The sequence below is a fragment of the Crassostrea angulata genome, chromosome 8 (assembly GCF_025612915.1).
Source record: "Crassostrea angulata isolate pt1a10 chromosome 8, ASM2561291v2, whole genome shotgun sequence".
Taxonomy (NCBI): domain Eukaryota; kingdom Metazoa; phylum Mollusca; class Bivalvia; order Ostreida; family Ostreidae; genus Magallana; species Magallana angulata.
Genome location: NC_069118.1, coordinates 36963743 through 36981333, shown reverse-complemented (window position 1 = coordinate 36981333; position 17591 = coordinate 36963743). Strand labels below are relative to the sequence as shown.

At 34.5% G+C, this 17591-nt stretch overlaps 2 protein-coding genes and 1 long non-coding RNA gene across 4 annotated transcripts; 1 reads left to right on the top strand and 2 right to left on the bottom strand.

The window, feature by feature from the left end:
* Window positions 1-4545: 4545 nt before the first annotated feature.
* Window positions 4546-7691, bottom strand: LOC128160221 (patched domain-containing protein 3-like). Of its 2 annotated transcripts, XM_052823518.1 has the most exons (3): window positions 6617-7691; window positions 6327-6533; window positions 4546-6232 (listed from the first exon to the last, which is right to left on the bottom strand). In XM_052823518.1, the coding sequence occupies exons 1-3, from the start codon at window positions 7281-7283 to the stop codon at window positions 4689-4691; spliced, it is 2418 nt and encodes an 805-aa protein (XP_052679478.1). In that variant the 5' UTR covers window positions 7284-7691; the 3' UTR covers window positions 4546-4688. The 2 variants fall into 2 exon arrangements, with proteins under 2 accessions (XP_052679478.1, XP_052679480.1); XM_052823520.1 differs by having other exon boundaries at window positions 6327-7690.
* A 648-nt stretch (window positions 7692-8339) lies between these two features.
* LOC128158705 (uncharacterized) lies at window positions 8340-10780 on the bottom strand. Its single transcript, XR_008240030.1, has 3 exons — window positions 10653-10780; window positions 10346-10421; window positions 8340-8468 (listed from the first exon to the last, which is right to left on the bottom strand). It is a non-coding gene; the product is annotated as an uncharacterized LOC128158705 (long non-coding RNA).
* Window positions 10781-10933: 153 nt separating this feature from the next.
* On the top strand, window positions 10934-13419 carry LOC128160924 (uncharacterized). Its single transcript, XM_052824213.1, has 7 exons — window positions 10934-11069; window positions 11363-11425; window positions 11592-11633; window positions 11930-11968; window positions 12383-12442; window positions 13160-13252; window positions 13366-13419. Exons 1-7 carry the CDS (start codon window positions 10989-10991, stop codon window positions 13417-13419), a joined length of 432 nt encoding a protein of 143 aa, XP_052680173.1. The 5' UTR covers window positions 10934-10988.
* The last annotated feature ends 4172 nt before the right edge of the window (window positions 13420-17591 follow it).

The following is a 17591-nucleotide window of genomic DNA, read 5'->3' as shown; positions in this document are numbered from 1 at the left end:
ACACCAATGGTGAAAGAACCTTTCTGCACGAACAACAAAATCTTTAAATGACTCATCACTGAACTGTCTACACTTCCTAAACTTATCCCGATAAGCCTCTGAAGTCAATTCATACCTTTTCAGAATAGCAGTTTTGATAGCATCGTAATTATCACTCTCCTCATCTGACAATCTAGAATAGGCCTCAAGAGCTTTACCCGATAGCATGGGGACTAAACGAACCGCCCATTGAGATTTATCCCACTTTTGTAAGCCCGCTATTTTCTCAAATGATTTTAGAAAAACATCAGGGTCTTGACCTTCTTCAAATTTGGGCAACTTTACACTAGGAGTTTGAACACTCTGAGGGGAGGGACCAGTTTCTAACTCTCTTTCTTTAAGAGCTAACTCTTTCAACTTAATCTCTTTCTCAGCCTCCCACTTATCTCTGTCTCTCTTAGCTTGACGCTCCTCTCTTTCATGAGCTAACCTTACTTTCTCAAGTTCTCGCTCAGCTTCTTTCTCTGCCCTCACTGCCTCTCTTTCAGCCCTAGCAGACTCTCTCTCAGCTCTCATTGCCTCCTGCTCCTGACACCACACCTCTAAACAGTCCTTGACGCTTGACCCTTTCGCGATAAGCTCGGTCATCCATTTCGGCATATGTGACATTGTGAAAGTTTATGCACTGAAACATACAAAAATAAGAAATATCAAAGTCAAAATTTCTAACATGCAAAAACAAGAAAATCTTTTGATTTATGCAAGCTCAGATGCATCCCACCGCTGCCACCATTTGTGAGGATGTGTGATTATGCATCCTGATGAACTTACATAAATCAACAGAACAAGTATGAAATTTTTAACAAAATATTTAATAACAAAATAAAATAAAATTAAACAGAAAATTCAACGAGAAAAACCAAACAAACAAAAATATACAAATTAAATAATGAAATGAAGGAAAAAGTCTTTATAGTCAGCCCGGTTCCGGTGCACGTGGTGTTTAAGAACCCTCAGGTGAACACGTGGTTACAGTCAGGTTTAGGTATATCGGCAACCACCAGAACTAAGTTGAAGTACATGTAGAAAGTTCACATGCTGCACGGGTCTATCGAGGCTTCATTAGACGAAAGTTTTCCTTGGAAATGTAAATAACCCATGGCCTCGTCCACGCTGATTGGAGGTTTCTTTCAATAAACTCAATAAACAGAATATAAGTTTTCAAATGACACAAATTATATAAATATCAAACTTTCACAATGTTAAGTTAAAGCACGTATCTGCATTGACGATTATAAATTGGTAAAACTGCGAGGATCACCCTCAGGTATAAATTCATAAGTAGTTTTAGAGATGTGTCGAAAGGGCCGCCGTAGTTCACTCACTCACTGTAGAACAGCGGTCTCTATAAATTATCCCATGAAAATGGAAACGGCTACTCATAAATACAGGAGCCGGAAATATTTCAGCACCCAAGAACCCTCCTTCCCTGACAGGTATTGACGTTCTGTAGGGACGGGGAAATTTACAGCAAAACAAGGCAGAAAAGACCCTAATAAAATAAACAAAAAGAAAAACATACTACCGAAAACCTATTCAAACACGTGTGGTTAAAACGTACAAAAATGGGTTGTTTAAATACCTGATGTTTTTCTAAAACAGGCCCCTGAGCACTAGACGGGATGACGACCACGTCTATCGGCTGATGTTCCCGGGTACTGCCCGTGCATACTTTTACCAACTATTTAAGGTATCAACGAGGGGCTCCCCACAGGATTGATATGTTACCACGGTAACCAAGGGTCAAAGTATTAAAACAAGGGGCTCTCCAAAGGATAAACCGAAAAGGTGAACCAAGGGGAATTATAATTATACAAAACGAATTTTAGTTTGTTACAGTGTAGTTTGTGTCATTAACCGCACACAAAATTCACAAATTCCCTGATGTGTGTAGAATTTTGCATTTGCATCTTATCCAGTCAACTATTCAATAAACCACGCAGTATATCTGCAATCGAAACCAGAAGCTGACTGGTAAACCCCCACCACAACTGTAAAGGGTTGGACTTTCAGATTCCTACTGGCGCCAATTCTCTGAGTGCAATGACATTGTAAGATAAAGTACATGGCTATAAGTAATGTCTTTTACTAATCAACAATTTTAAATTGTCAATGAGTCCATGACTAATTAGTAAAAGACAGTAAGTTAACGTGGTCTTTCTGATGTTAATTTGTTTAGATTAAAAATAAAGAAAACGATTAATCGCTTTGTATGAATTTTTGAAGAAAAAAAACTCTAGTAAACTCGTACGTCTCTACATTCTTTTTCTCGTTTACAATGATTGCGAAAATAAAAAAAAGTATTTTTATTTTTTTTTTTCATATTCGTGAGTTGTAGGTGGGGGTCTGTTCGTTATGCTGTTGCATTGAGCCACTGGGGGTGGGGGCTGATAATCCAGGGGTGACTGGTAGGTGTACGCCGGGGGCATCCCGAAATATCTATGCTGTACTCTGTCAGGTTTTGACTCTGTCTTCTCTTTTAACTCCAAACTTTTATTTGTAAATTTTGTGTTGCATTTTATGAATTTACAAACCTGTGTAATCAATGTGTGTACTGTATCATGAGGAAATCCCCATGCAGATTGAAATAAATTATCTCAAACATACCAAACTGTTCCTAGTATACGAAGATTTTGACATGTCAACTATACACACAACACCAATTCAAAATCAGAAGCAGGAACCAAATTCATCCTGAAATATCATACATATTATACCTGGGAGACTGCCGACCGCGAAATGGCGAAACAATCTAAAATCTCCCGTGCTGCAAAATTAAATTCTCCATAACATCCCCCCACCAATGCTTACCGGTATTTCAACAACTACTGAGGGTTTCTGTGATTTCAACTTCACATGATGCAAAAAAAGGCTTTAAAAACAACACACAAGATTGCTATATTTCAATTATTTGTGAATTAGGTATATGCTGAATACGTATTTTGTATTAAAAAAACTAAGGCTGATAATGCTTCATTTAATTTCAAAATAATTACTAGTATAATATTAACATTTTTGGGATTGATATGGTTTTAAGTATGTTTTGTCAACAACCTTTTGTCAGTAGAAAAATGTCTATAAAAGCTAATGAAATAGCTTCTTAAAAAATGGAATCTTGTTAAAAATTGGCTTGCTATTGAATTACCTAGAGTTGTACTTTTAAAACAGATTTCCCTCTAATTTAATTTCTTGATTAACGTGCGACAGTATTTTATGCAAATGTCAAATGGTCCAACTTTGAATTAAAATACTGGTATTTATAGTGGCGGAATCAAGACGACATATTTTATAATCCGGGACATAGCTTGGCTATACATGTTCATACTATAAAAGGTACATGTATCAGTAGCTAAACATCAAATACAAAACATCAAATCAGAAGTATAATACTAGTAATGCTTGACTGACAAAGGACATTTCCACAATTTAAACAGATTGCATCTGATGTATATAATTTTGTTCTTGAACAATTATTGCTTTTCTGCGCATGTGTCTGTGGTTCACAGCGATAGCGATTATTGCAGCAAAAAAAAAGAGGAATAAATAACTTCCAAAGTAAAGTTCATTTCATTAGGCAAGGGCAATCTTAAATCTTGGATATTTTGGGGGCATGCTCAAAGCGAAATGACATGATTTTGTCAATATTTGAGTAAACATTTTCTAGGTATCAAACGCAAATGCTATATATATTTTTTTTAATGTAAAAGCAAACTTGAAAATGTTGGCATGCATGCTTTTGTACTTGAATCAACTTTATCTGGCGAGCGATTTGGTCCGTGAGCCTCTTGTTTAGATACACACTGCAAATCAAGGCACAAACATAGTATACGGAGGCTGGAGGATCTACAAATTAACGATTTGATCAGCCTAAAATTTTAATATACGATTTGTCTAGTTATAAACTATATTTAGTAAAGAAAAATCGATATACCGGGTAAATTTAGCTTTTAAATTTAGGTATTTTCCTATATTTTTATATAGGGTTCCTCCTTTAAAGGAGATCAAAAAATGACCACAACCATCAAGCCATCTTAATTAGGTCAACGTGACTAAACGGCAACTTGATAGAGAAATGAAAAAGAGTGATAATTCAATTTATATTACTTTATCATACTTATGTCAGTTACATCAAATAAATATTGCAAAAAAGATCATTTTATCGTATTATTAAAGGTTCTCAAACACTCAGCCTCAAAGTATATTTGTTCATCATAAACATTTTATTTGTCCTTCAAACTTTATAAATGAAATGAAATAAAAGGAAATTTATTATTGGTATCCATGCATTTTACAAAGTTATTGCAAATTTACCCACAATAGAATTCAAGTTGAAATATCAAATTTTAAAAAAAAGGTTAAACTGGTGCATCGGTGGCTCAAACCCCTTTTACACTGTACGCCTATTTAGTATATCTCCGTGGAACAACTAAGCCAAGCATTTAAATGAAACAGGGGTCTTAATATTAACACTAAAGGACATTTTTTGTTTAATATAAAAGACTGCTTTATTCCCTTTATTAAAAAAATCCGAATAATATAGAGTTACCGAACATGGCTAAGGATCGGAAATGGTTAAGCCACCGAAATAACAAACACAAAACACTTTAAAGGACACAAAACGATCAACAATCAAACTATTATTAATTATTTCATTGTTTCTCTTCATCCTGGTTTGGCGACACATGCTCATTGCCAGAAGATACAGATGAGCAGTCGAATTCCGACTCTTCAAAATCGTCAGAATAATTACCGGGGGTATTCAAAGATAGTTCACTTTTGAAAAGTCTTGGGTCATAAATCGTAAATGTTTCTAGATAATTCAATTCAACTCTAGCCTTTTCTGGTTCAACAGCATTTTTCTGATGAAGTAAACAAGGCATCAAAATGTATAGAAATAATGGTAAGAACAAGCATGCATGAAGTAAGCCCAGTCCTAAGACCAATAACATCACTTTACCAAAACACAAGAATGCGTAGCTGTCGGAAATTATCAAAATAACTACACCAAGCATGGAAGAGATGGCTGCGTTCAAGATGGGTCCACCCGTTGCGTCAATGGCTTCCTCCAAGACCTTGTCGCGATCATTGCTTTTGAGAGACAAGAAAGCATGGCAGATGTGAACACTGAAATCAACCGAAAACCCTACACTCATCACGAGGTGAATCATCGTCATGGAATTAAGAGAAAGGTCGAAATAGTACATGAAGCCAAATATTCCCACAATGATGCTCACAAGTGTCATCGCCACAACTACTCCTACCACGATATTGGGCATGAAAAAATATTTGACCAACAGAACAACCGCCAAAGTTATACCGACTGTCTGCAAGGTTGTTGACAAAATTTGAATATATTGTTCACAAAGTGTAAAGATGGGGCTAAAAATTATGCATTGTACAGGCGCATGTTTTTCAATCTCCCTAATACGTAACATTAAATCGCCTTGCTCTTCCTGTGTTTTCAAATTTACAGTTCTGAGATGAATTTTGGACGACACAATAGAGTTAGTTGTTTCATCCAATACTATGTCATTAGAAAACATTTGTCCTTGTGGAGATAGAAGAAATTCTCTCAAAGCTTTCACAAAGGCATTTTCTGATGTGCTGTTATAGAATGCGGAATCTTTGTAAACTGCCAACCAATTGATCGCAAAGTGATCGTCAATGTTGTCATCTTTCTTCACAGTAACGATGAGTGAACGTATCTGGTTTTGTACTTGAGGCGTATGGTACTGCTGAGTGTTTGTAATACATACTGTGACCATAGGGTCGGAGGTAAAATAGGTAGTGTCCCAGACACCATATGTGTAGTAGTAAGAATCTTTTGAGACTAGATTGTGAACATCAAGACCTTGTTTTAAATTCAACGCCCCATATATAGAACTAACAATGTATGCCAAAAATACTACAGCAACAATCAGTTTTCCTGGTTTATATCGGAGAATTAATGAGATTAGTCTCTTTGGGTACTTTTCCAGTGGACTTTCAACATCTTCTCGACTTTTCGGCTGATGACCAGCAAAGCACTGAATAAAACATCTCGATTTCGACTTTCTCTTGTAAATTTCTTTAGATTTTACTCTTTGAGTGCAGCAACAAAAATGTCTTTTCTGTTCGGTACGACACTCGTTGATAGCAATTGCAGGGCAAAGAATAAACAGCTGGTTTAGGTAACAGAAAAACACCGCTACAGCTATAAAACAAATATACGAAAAAATTAGAAATTTTCATAAAATTACTTACACATTTTGAAATAATTCGTGTAGTCTTTTATACAAATTAAATACCTGTGTATAAACAAAATATCTTAATGCTAACAAATACAGCAGAAGCTCCAATGATGAATGCGATCATGTCTGTCACTGACGTAATAGTAATGGCTACCCCACCCTTCTTCAACATGAAAGCCATTCGCTCCTCTACTGTCGATTTATAAAGGGGAGGGGCACCGGCCATTCCGGATAGCAGAATAAACATATCGTCTATTCCAATGCCTAGGAGACAGAATCAAACGATGTTATACTTTCTTAACTATTTAATCAGAAAATTCATTGAAAAATACAAGTGTTTGATTTACCTATTATAAGGAAAGGGATCACTCCTGCGACTGTCGTGAATTCCAACCCGCACGTTATGACTAACCCAAAAGAAGAAACTATAGATAATAAAGATGCAAAGATGCCAGCGAAGGCCAAATTCATCCGATTCGCCACGTTGTTGCAGTTGAAAGTCGCAGATGAGATTAACGCATAAACAACCATTATTAGTAATGTTATAATAAAATAAATTGTTGCACTTTCTTTAATGTTGTCCAATTCTTCACTTAAGGAATCAGAGTGAGAAAAAGCTACTTCAGTCAGATTTGTGTTAAAGGTTTTCATAGTTTTGATGAAAACTTTCGCCCAATGTTTGGAAAGTTTAGAGGCATTAGTCGTGTTCTGTCTTAGATAATAACGTAACCTAACACCGATCGTGTGTACCAAAACACCGCGGTTAGAAACCGGTTTTGCAAGCAGAGAAGTCATGGAGATTTTGTTATAAACTGGAAACGTCACATTTCCCGTCACAAAGTCGCTTTGAAATTTCGGGGATAGTAAGATACTTCCAACGACTTCACACCCACTCCGACCCAATGCACAAATATCTCTGTGTCTAAACTTGCGCACTTCTGAGTCTTCAACAAGGATTTTTTCTCTAATGAAAGCGTCTATTGAGTTGATTTCATTGATATATAATGGCCTCATTATGCTTGACTTATCTTTTGAAACGATAAGGACGTCCCCATACAGACCCTGTCTTGTTAACTGGTATGGCGCAAAGTTGGATCCAGTTGGATCCCCATATAATGCTTCTATACTGTTTCGGTCCTTTATTGATTTGCTGTCTTCAGGAATGTAAAGCGTCTCGACATCATATTGGAATTCTATGTTCAGTATACCCAGTGCCAGCAGTAAATTCACTATAATACAACATATCAGTGTTTTTGTGGGATGTTTTGATAAAAATGATCAAAGATTTTTTAAAAGTTTTTCTATTCTATCTTCATATATCGCTCTGTACAGATTTAGTTTTTCCTTTATTGCTCCCATCCCAAAAAACAATCCATATGATAACTGGAAAAAAAATAAATAAAGAAGTATATAAACTTGGATTATGCCAAAGAAATAATTAAAATAATTCATGAGTTGGTTTTGATTCTACCTTACCCAAAAGAAAAAAGAAGAAAATTTAATACTTACTATCGATATATTCTTGCACCAACTAAATTGATTTTCAATCTTTTCGTACATAAATATAAATTTTTTACCAGGAAGCTGGAATGTAGCCATTTCAAGTGATAAAATCTATTCTTTTAGAGATATTCGTAATTATAATTAATTTGTCTTAACTTCCTTCTTTAGACCACTTTAAAGCGCATTTTGACAATATCTAATTGTTTATATTCTGAAGATGCTATGCCATGCATGTCATATGATTGACATGCAGGTTTCGTTTCACAGAAGTATATGTTTAAAAACAAATCGATTGATCCATTTCTTAATTGTGTTAATTGTAATTTGAGCAAGACCCGCAAGAAATAAACCAATGAATTACACTTCCTGAAACCAAAGATGACAGATAATTACCGATAGCGGATATTTTGGCAGGTCTATGGAAGGGGTCACAAGGGTCAAAAGGGATAGGGATATGAGATTATCAAAATTTTTTGCGGGCAATATCTATTAGCGACTATCATTTTGATAATGATTCGCAACAAAGTAGGGAATCGTCGCAGAATTACTGAAGAATTGAAAATTTTATGCCTAAACAAATTGTTTTATTCTATATTTTTAATTTCAAACAAAGCAGTTAAGAAATCTTCATAGTCAACGTTAAAAATGCACTGAATGTTAAGATATTGAATTTTGATTTTCGACTGCAGATTTCCACTGCAAAAAAAAAAAAAGAAAAAAAAGATCCGAGGCATCGGTATTCAATTTGTCTGCACCGCTTGGTGTGTCATTAGACCGAGGACATTCAAAAAGAAGCATTCAATGCTTATGTATATATTTTTATACTGATGTATATTTATATGAAACATTGTGTATCGCCGCTATGAAACCATTATTTGCGCTCTTAGTCAAGGATATGACACATACATGGGACAGCCATATTAACATGTTATTTAGTTAGCTTCCGCGGCAACATACATGTATATAGTGAAAAACCATTGTGGTGAAAAATCTTTTTTATTAAGGAGTATGTATAAAAAATTATACTAATGATTGTTTTTCAAAAGTACATATCAAATTGGTTATGTAAAATTTAAAGTTTTATTCAATCTTACAAAAATAAATATACTCAAAACACGTGAAGACGAACTTATATTTGTGCTCATGGTGCATGAAATAGCAAAGTGAAATAGCAAAGTGAATTCATTTAAACAATAAAATGCTTTCTTTGGTGATTCATTTGGGATATGAAGATAGCGACGTTGCAGAAAAAATACATATAACCCGTTTTTGCGGGTAAATTAAAAATAATTCTAACAAATTACTTTGGCAGCTATTTCATTGGTTGCGAATAAGCCAATGATTTATAGCATAGCCGTTTCCATACAAATGAAATGCAGGCACGTAGCATCAGGGGGGCCTGCCCCCCCCCCCCCCCCCTCCCCCACTTTTTCTCACAGCAACTAATTTTTTAAAATTAACATATAAAAAATTGAATTATCATGGAGTTCCCCCCCCCCCACTTTTTTGGAGGATGTAAAAAATTGATATGAAAATAAGGAAATTAGGATTGAAATTGAAATTATATAATATGCAAGCCCCCCCCCCCCCCCCCCCCCCCGGATTAGGATTATAAAGATTTGCTTGTCAAGATTTTTTGGATGGGTCTGGCCCCCCACTTTCAAACACGACGCTACGTGCCTGAAATGAACATGTTGATACCAATGGTTCAACCCTAAAACCCATCCATTGAACCTACATGTATTGAACAACAGGTTAATGCATGCCACTTAGTTATTGGTATTTTCTGAACGTATACAGTTTGATTTTATCAATATTTTGTTTTTAACATCAGGTCAGAAACAGTCACAGGGCCCCTATATCTCTACTGTGGCTATAACAATTTGAATTCTTTAAGACTTAGTAAGACATTTAATGAATTCCAGAAGTAGTTGTTTAAACCCATTCCTTCACTTAGTCCTAAGACAGAGATTAAATTACGTATTTGGAATTCGTGCAATTACTTCTCGAATAAATTCTGCATCTATACTTGCGGTTTTTTTTTAAAATTTTATATTCTGCATGTTAGGTGACTATAATCTAAGACTAATATCAAATACAAGATGACCGCAAAAATGAGCTACTGCAGAACTGACACGACCATTTATGAATTAACGTTTGTGCTAAAGATATTATTATTCTCCTTTCTTTTATTTATCATTTTCTTTTTAATTTACAACCATTTTGGAACTGGTCAAACGAGGTCATATAGATCTATTCTACCTTTCAAATCTTAGTATTTTTCTTTATTTTTATACAGAACTCTTCTTCTCACTGAGATCAATAGAGTCTAAAAATGACAATATAACTGCTTTATGTACTCAAAAATACAGGAAAATTTAACAGCCATCTACATAGTTAATGTAATTACCCATTACAATTTAAGTTTATAATGCAAAATTAATGAGGAGGTTGAACCCGATATATTACTTGATGTTTTGCATCCAGCAAAGTTTAGGCTCAACAGACCTGTTGATGGATCTATTAAATTATGTCTTTGGAAATGAGAGACTGATATTTAGTAAAACACTTACTAGGAAGAGTAGTTGTAGTAGCAGTAATAGTAGGAGAAATAGTAGTAGCAGTAGGCCGCCTCTGTCACGTGGTGGCCTGAAATCAGATGACAAACGAATGTAGTGTACTTAGCTAAACAACGGAGAAATAAAAATAGCGTGTCCTGATACGGTCTCAGCAGAAATAACAAATAATATTGTAAATTGTTTATATTAGATTTTAGAGTGCATTGAAAATTGTAAAATCAAAATTTCATTACAAATTACAATTTCATTTCAAAATGTATATTTCAAGTTGCATTGCAAATAAAAAACCAAGTCAATTTACCTGCTGTGAAAAAGTGCTGTGAAAAAGTGCCATGCCTTTGTGCATTTCTGATTGAATGAAGTTTTGTCACTTAAAGTTTTAAAAAAGTGAAACTTGCCTCTTTATACATATATGTTTATAAGATTATCGTGACGCACGGGACGTATTTTGTCGAGTTTGATTATTTTACATGCGTTGTCCTTAATAAAATCGGGTTCATATGTTCATATATAGATAATACATCGGGATCGAAGTTTGTGACGTCACTGTAGCAACGTCACAGATATTCATACCTTGGAGACCTGTGATTGAGGTTTGTTGTATATTTACCATACACTCAGAATTTTTATAAAAATCATGTCAAAACAGAGACCGGACCCACGGTTGTCAGTGCCCTACGGTAGACCGATCACTCGGCATACGGAGGACCATTCACTAGTAAGTATCTACATCATGTCATTGTAAAATTACAATCCAAAGTTATGTTATACTTCAACTATTTTCTCACGAATATCATTTAAGCTTTCTATATAGATACAATGTATATTGCTGCGCACAGTGTTAATTATTCTATTACTAGTGTTATGCCTATCATGTATGAAGAAATAAATTTTATTTTAAATCTCTCTCTCTCTCTCTCTCTCTCTCTCTCAATCACACAAATATACACACCAATTAAAATTATAACTGCTTTTTAGGCCTATAGTACAACAATCTTTTTTAAATACAAGGTTGAACTTGACTGCAGTGAGCTGGATCCGACCAAAAAAATGACTAAAGCTGAGGTCGAGCTTGTAAGTTTACAACTAAGGCCTAACTTTTTGTTACTATATAACTCTCTCTCTCTCTCTCTCTCTCTCTCTCTCTCTCTCTCTCTCTCTCTCTCTCTCTCTCTCAAAATACAAAACTAATACATAATAAATCTTAATTAAATTATTTTTTTATCTTATCATTTTTCAGTTCTTGGTCCAGCCAAAAGCCATGTTCATTGACAGAGGACAGGTTTGTTGAAATGAACAATGTCATTTACTAATTGTTTTACAGTTCATTGTCATATATTTTTCTTACTATTGTAAAAATTCCATTCTTGTCTGTTTTAAGCTCTAAATTAAAAATAACTAATTGTAAAAGTAAATGTTCTATGGATATATTCATTATGAACATTGTTTTACTTGATGGCTTACATGATCCCTATAAGATATTTTAGATACAAATCTTAACTTGTTAATTTCATTCTGTTCTTTTGGGGAGGGGTGATTTCTGTATTGCATGTATTCAGTCATGTTTCGGTTTTTCAGCCCCTCAGACCCCCAGTTCCTGTCAATGAAGAAGCTTTGGTAAGTACAGATTTTGATACCTTACATAATGATATAGAAATAAGTTTATGGGGGGGGGGGGGGGTTATGTGGTATGGGTGTGTATGTGTGTGGGGTGGGGTAAGTATGTGTGTGGGGGGAGGGGGATGGGTAGGTATATTAAGTGTGTGGGGAGGGTGGTAAGATCTATCATGTTTTTCATAGGGTCTAGGCCCCCGTCACCCCCAAGGTTGTGTACATTGAGTTGTTTTGATTTGATTGAACATCCTACTCTCCATAAAAAACCCATTTTGAACCACTGAAATTCTCTTACTAAAGCCACAGACTCGAAATCAAAAACATGTTGAGTAGGAAGTTTGTATTCAAAATGTTAATTTATACACTCAAAGTTGACATCATTTTTATCAATTATGAATTTCTTGTTTTGTTTTCCAGAGAGAATTTATAAACGATATTATCGACGTCTCTATAGAGGAGCTAGTATATGGACCTGAGGTATGGCTGATAATTAATATAATTCAAATAAATGATTTCAGAAAATCTCTTTGGTACTAGAACCATTATAACGTCATAATTGTAGCTACGAAATTTTCCCGTACTTTACGGCTTGTATGTTCTTAATATGAAACAATCATTTGACATTATTTATCAAATCATGGGAAAAGTAATAATCCCAATATCTATATTCATTTTGACATCATTATAATTGGGAGGTCAAGAGCTTGTGTACTAGCTATCGTTTTTGGAGAGACTGCAAGAATTCTAGATATATCTTATTAGGCAAAAATGAACAAAACTTCGAGATTTTGGACTTAAATTAATACCATTATTTCATTAAAAAATTGACAGCCTAAAACTTGATTTTTCATTGTGGTTACTAAAAATATAAGCCCCGATACACTCGAACTCTATCAAACAAAGATATTGTTATGAAGCATTATAGAAAGAATTTATACCTTGAATCTTATAATTCTGTAGGCACTTTTTGATTTACTACATCTTGACTTTAAATGTTTGAAGTTGTTCTGATGTGATTGTTTTTGTCACTGCTCCATTAAATGGAGGGTACATACGATGTACTTAGTTCTCACTACATCCTTAAAAAAATTTTCATAAACAATTTTTACAATTCTCTCTCTCTCTCTCTCTCTCTCTCTCTCTCTCTCTCTCATACGTATGTATCAATGTACGTAATTCAATTTTCATTTCAAGGCAAACAGAATTGCTGATGCTGACATCAAATCAGCATTCTTCAATGCTACAAACATTGACTGGGGGAAGAAGGTACTGACGAAGAGAAAAAAAGTAAGGGCTATACGGAATACATGATGCAACAAATATAACACACTCTATCATTAAAATGTTTATATTTTTTTTCAAGTAATTATACTAATTATTGATTCCTCTTCTTGTTTCAGAAAAATGTTTTGAAGAGAGCTCTGCAATTCTGTTGTTGTTGCCTGGGAGTTTGATTTTTTAATTATTATAATAATATCATGGAACTTTTTAAAACTAGATTTATTAACACATTTATATTTTGATAAACAAAATTTATTTTTTTGAATGTAACATTTACACCAAGCTTTGATATATATTTCCTTGTTAATTTCCTTTTAAAACTATTATTACAAATACAATATCTAATACCTCTGTTTGTGGTGTTTCTTTTTTGTCCCCTTGAGTTACTCAAATACTTATTGTTTCAATGTTGGTGGGTTTTTTTTTTTTTGAGTAATATGTCTTTTGAAATTTAATGCAAAGTATATTTGTATGTGTGCTTGTGTATGTGCGCGCGCGCAGTAAGCAACCAATAGTTAACAACTGACAGCTGGTTGTTGTATGTAGAATAAAAAGTTGTAACTCTTAAATTTTCAAACCTGCACCAGAGTAACTGCTTACACCTTTGTTATTTCAACACGTGTGATATGATGTCCGTATTATTGGATTTTATTTGATAAGTTATTATTGTAAAATTGATTTAAAACTTACTTTAAGAACTTATTTAGAATATACAAAACAGTGAAAATTTGACAAATGTTGAATAAATAAAATAAAGCAATTCGTTTCTTAAATTTGATGAACAGAACTAAAGGATATAACACTCTCACCCCTGCGAATGTTATTGTCATTTAAATTTCAAATCACATGGTTTTATTTGACCCTTTCAGTTTCGCAGTAAAAATCGTGCCTCGTGTTTATAGTCTATTTTAGAGAATCTAGGTACTTGTAGTGAAATATAAATTCTAGAGGTTTATTGATTTTAAACTTTATCTTCATTAATTGGTGGGTAAAATGTGTCCTAATAATAAATGTGACAATACAAAAATTGTTTTTTCTGCTGTTGCGACAATTAACATGCTTAGTAGACATTCCCCTTAAGAATTAATTTTCGATCCGCGCCTGACCTAGTAATAACACTAATAGTGAAACAGACTGTACTATTTTATGCAGAATATTCCTTGAAAATGGCTCGATATACTAAGTTTTTATGCAAAACATTCACCCATTATTTTTTTTAAAAACATGGTATTGCACACCACAATCATCAAACATGGCTATGAATTTAATAAGCAACCCAATGTTTATATTATCAACCACTATACACGTGGTTGAACACGAATGATAGCTCTGTTTCGAGTATCATCGTTTAATTTAAAAAACCGCTAGGTGGTGAAATAAGACATACATCCTAAAAGATGTTGATGTTTTAACATAAATCAAAGTAGGATATGATATAAAAATCGACCAGTACTTACGTATTATGAGAATATTCTCCGAACACTTATACTTCCGCTCGAAATTTCACAGGAACTGAACAAATCTCGGTGAAGTCTCGTGAACTTTCATTCGAGCACCTCTGGATTTATTACATACTTAGCAACGATAAAGAAAACATTCCGGACACATTCGCAGGGGTGACTCTAGAATGGGGTAACCAAGAACGCGTCGCGGGTTGACAATAAATACACTGTATTTTACTAGAATGTGCAAAAACATGTGCAGTGGAAACTAAAGTCAACCTCTTTAAGTGTTGCAAATGGACTATGTGTGTAAGAGTGTAGTTTAAAATATTAACACTGGCACGAAGCATCATTTTTGAAAGTGGGGGGGGGGGGGGGCAGACTCATCCAAAAAATCTTGACAAGCAAAAAAAAAAAACTTCATGATAAATCTATTTTTTATATGTAAATTTTTAAAAATTAGTTGCTGCGAGAAAAAGTGGAGGGGGGGGGGGGGGGGCAGGCCCCCCCCGATGCTTACGTGCCTGCTGTAACAGAAGCGATAAAATAAATGTTTCTGTCCCGAATTCAATAGAATGATTTTATAAATCTTCAGGAACAGTATAAATTAAATTAAACCATCTATAAGTCTGATGACTTTCTAGCAAAATTATCAAAGGAATAAGGATAAATATAAAAGTTGTTTTTGAGAAATATTTTTTATAACTCCAGGGTCGCGACTAAAACAATATATTGTGGTAAGAAAAAGTGAGCAAGTTCATTTCCCTGGCGCCCCCCATTACTTGACTTTACTACACATTACCAGTGGCGGATCCAGCGCCGGCGCGCCGGGCGCGCGCCCCCCCCGTTTGATTTTTTTTTTTTTTTTTTTTTTTTTGTGGATGATTTTTTTCTGATCATATAAAGACATACTTTACTTTAATATTAAATTCAATTTGTAAAATGAAAAATACAAAGATTTATAATTTGTAGGCATATTCATGTAGAAGTGTTATTTCATTCGATATAGTTTAGTAATTAAAAAAAAATAGGAACGGCTCAACTTGTGTACGAGTGGACTTCTTGTGTAAGACTCGGTTTATGTAGTACATAATATTCACAGAATAATTACTCTTCTATTACTTATTCCTGTGTCGAGTGCTACTGTTGAACGAGGAAACTCAGCAATAAAACGTATTAAATCGTCCCAGAGAAGTACTATGGGACAGGACCGGTTAAACGCCCTTACTCTTCTCCAAATTCACAGAGATATTCCCCTAGACTACAAGAAAATTGTCGACATCTTCATTAACAAAAACCCAAGAAGAATGGTGTCTAACAATCCATTTAAATAAAACAGCTATAATTGTGTACGATATTTTGAAGTATTTCTTGTTTTTATTTATTTTAATTATTTACGACCGACAAACTCATTGGTGCAAATTTTCTCCTGGACAATTATGACAAATAACAATATTATTGAGTAAAATTGCAAAAGCCTACAAAATGAACAAAATTTAGTTAAAAGTCTTATCCCAGATACAATGAAATAAATACTTCTTATTTGTAAGAGCTCAATTGAAACTTTTTGCAGCTTTTGTTACTTCAAAATTAAATGTCTCATAACATTTTGGTAACATTTCTAGTGACTAAAATGACGGGAAAATAAGTAAAAATTGGCCCTCCAGACAACATGATTTTGCCTTTCAAAATATCTAGATTTCAGGAGCTTCCGGGGGCTTTGCCCCCTGGACCCCCACAAGGGCTTCGCCCTGGACCCACTGGGGGCCTCAAGGCGGCCCCCAGACCCCCTGCCTTTAACTGCGCCCCCCCCCCCCGTTTTCAAATTCCTGGATCCGCCACTGATTACGAATGGCATGGTATTGCATCATCGTATTTAGTACGCATAGCTCTCTCCAGATGGGTTTGAATCAATTAGAGAGTATATACATACTTCCCTACATGTAAAAACAATCAACCGGAACTACATGTATACCCTTGTGTAAGCACGCTTTGTTTGAGGACAAGAACTATTCACTCTGTGTTACTCGAGACATGTGCCACACAAAAAAAAATCATGCTGAGCAAAAACTGTTGCGTTTGATTTTCCAGAATATCAATAGGAAATGGCACAATTGTGAGAGAAGTATTGCAAAGTAGATGCATTCGTTCTTTGCAAATAACATGTGCATTGGTGATATTTTAAGTCAAAAATGCAGGAGGAAGGTTAATAGATTAGAAAAAAATGGGGGTGGGGTGGGTGAGTTTTTTGTCCACTTGCCATTCCGGCATCAGGTACGTCCCCCTATAAAGGATGCAACTGTTAATACCGAAAAAAGTTAAGTTGAATTTACACTGAATGATGATAGTGATCGAACGCCTCGTAAAAATCCTTCTACATCTACAAACTTCACTCTTCTTCTTATTTCTGTTGAGAAAACTAATGCGACGTGCATTATTTGTTGCAAAGAGTCAAAGGGTTGGCGACCTTTGAAATCGCGCCACGCGAGACTTTCGATAGTTGCTAATATGTCCTTGCTTTGCAAATAAACACAGATAAAGAACATGTATCGTATAATAGAATGTAAACAGAATACATAATTTTAAAAAAAAAGTTCATAACTTATACTGCTCGGACAATGACTGTGAAACTTTATTTTCAATCACTATACAATATGAGAACTAGAAGCTAAAAGTTACTGTGTATGGCCTAAAATCAAGAAGTGGAACGGAATTTAAATCGATGTGTTTTTTGTAAAGACAGAAATCAATACCGGTCAGTCAAGTCTATTGTTATACTAGTATATAAATGTTCCTTTGAAAATTCTGAAACGGAAAATAGTATTTTGATTAAAATTTACTTTTATCCACATTTATTTAATATCGACAAGTGCAGCTTTACACCTTAATAGAATTCCTGTTCT

What these genes read in the sequence shown, in the direction of transcription:
- LOC128160924 (XM_052824213.1), top strand. Translation starts at nt 10,989, where the DNA reads ATGTCAAAACAGAGACCGGACCCACGGTTGTCAGTGCCCTACGGTAGA. An exon ending in CTAAAGCTGAGGTCGAGCTT is followed by an intron (nt 11,426 to 11,591) that starts GTAAGTTTACAA and finishes ATCATTTTTCAG; the next exon opens with TTCTTGGTCCAGCCAAAAGC. An exon ending in AGCTAGTATATGGACCTGAG is followed by an intron (nt 12,443 to 13,159) that starts GTATGGCTGATA and finishes TTTCATTTCAAG; the next exon opens with GCAAACAGAATTGCTGATGC.
- LOC128160221 (XM_052823518.1), bottom strand. Translation starts at nt 7,283, where the DNA reads ATGAGGCCATTATATATCAATGAAATCAACTCAATAGACGCTTTCATT. An exon ending in GATCCCTTTCCTTATAATAG is followed by an intron (nt 6,534 to 6,616) that starts GTAAATCAAACA and finishes TCTGTCTCCTAG; the next exon opens with GCATTGGAATAGACGATATG. An exon ending in GATATTTTGTTTATACACAG is followed by an intron (nt 6,233 to 6,326) that starts GTATTTAATTTG and finishes TTTGTTTTATAG; the next exon opens with CTGTAGCGGTGTTTTTCTGT.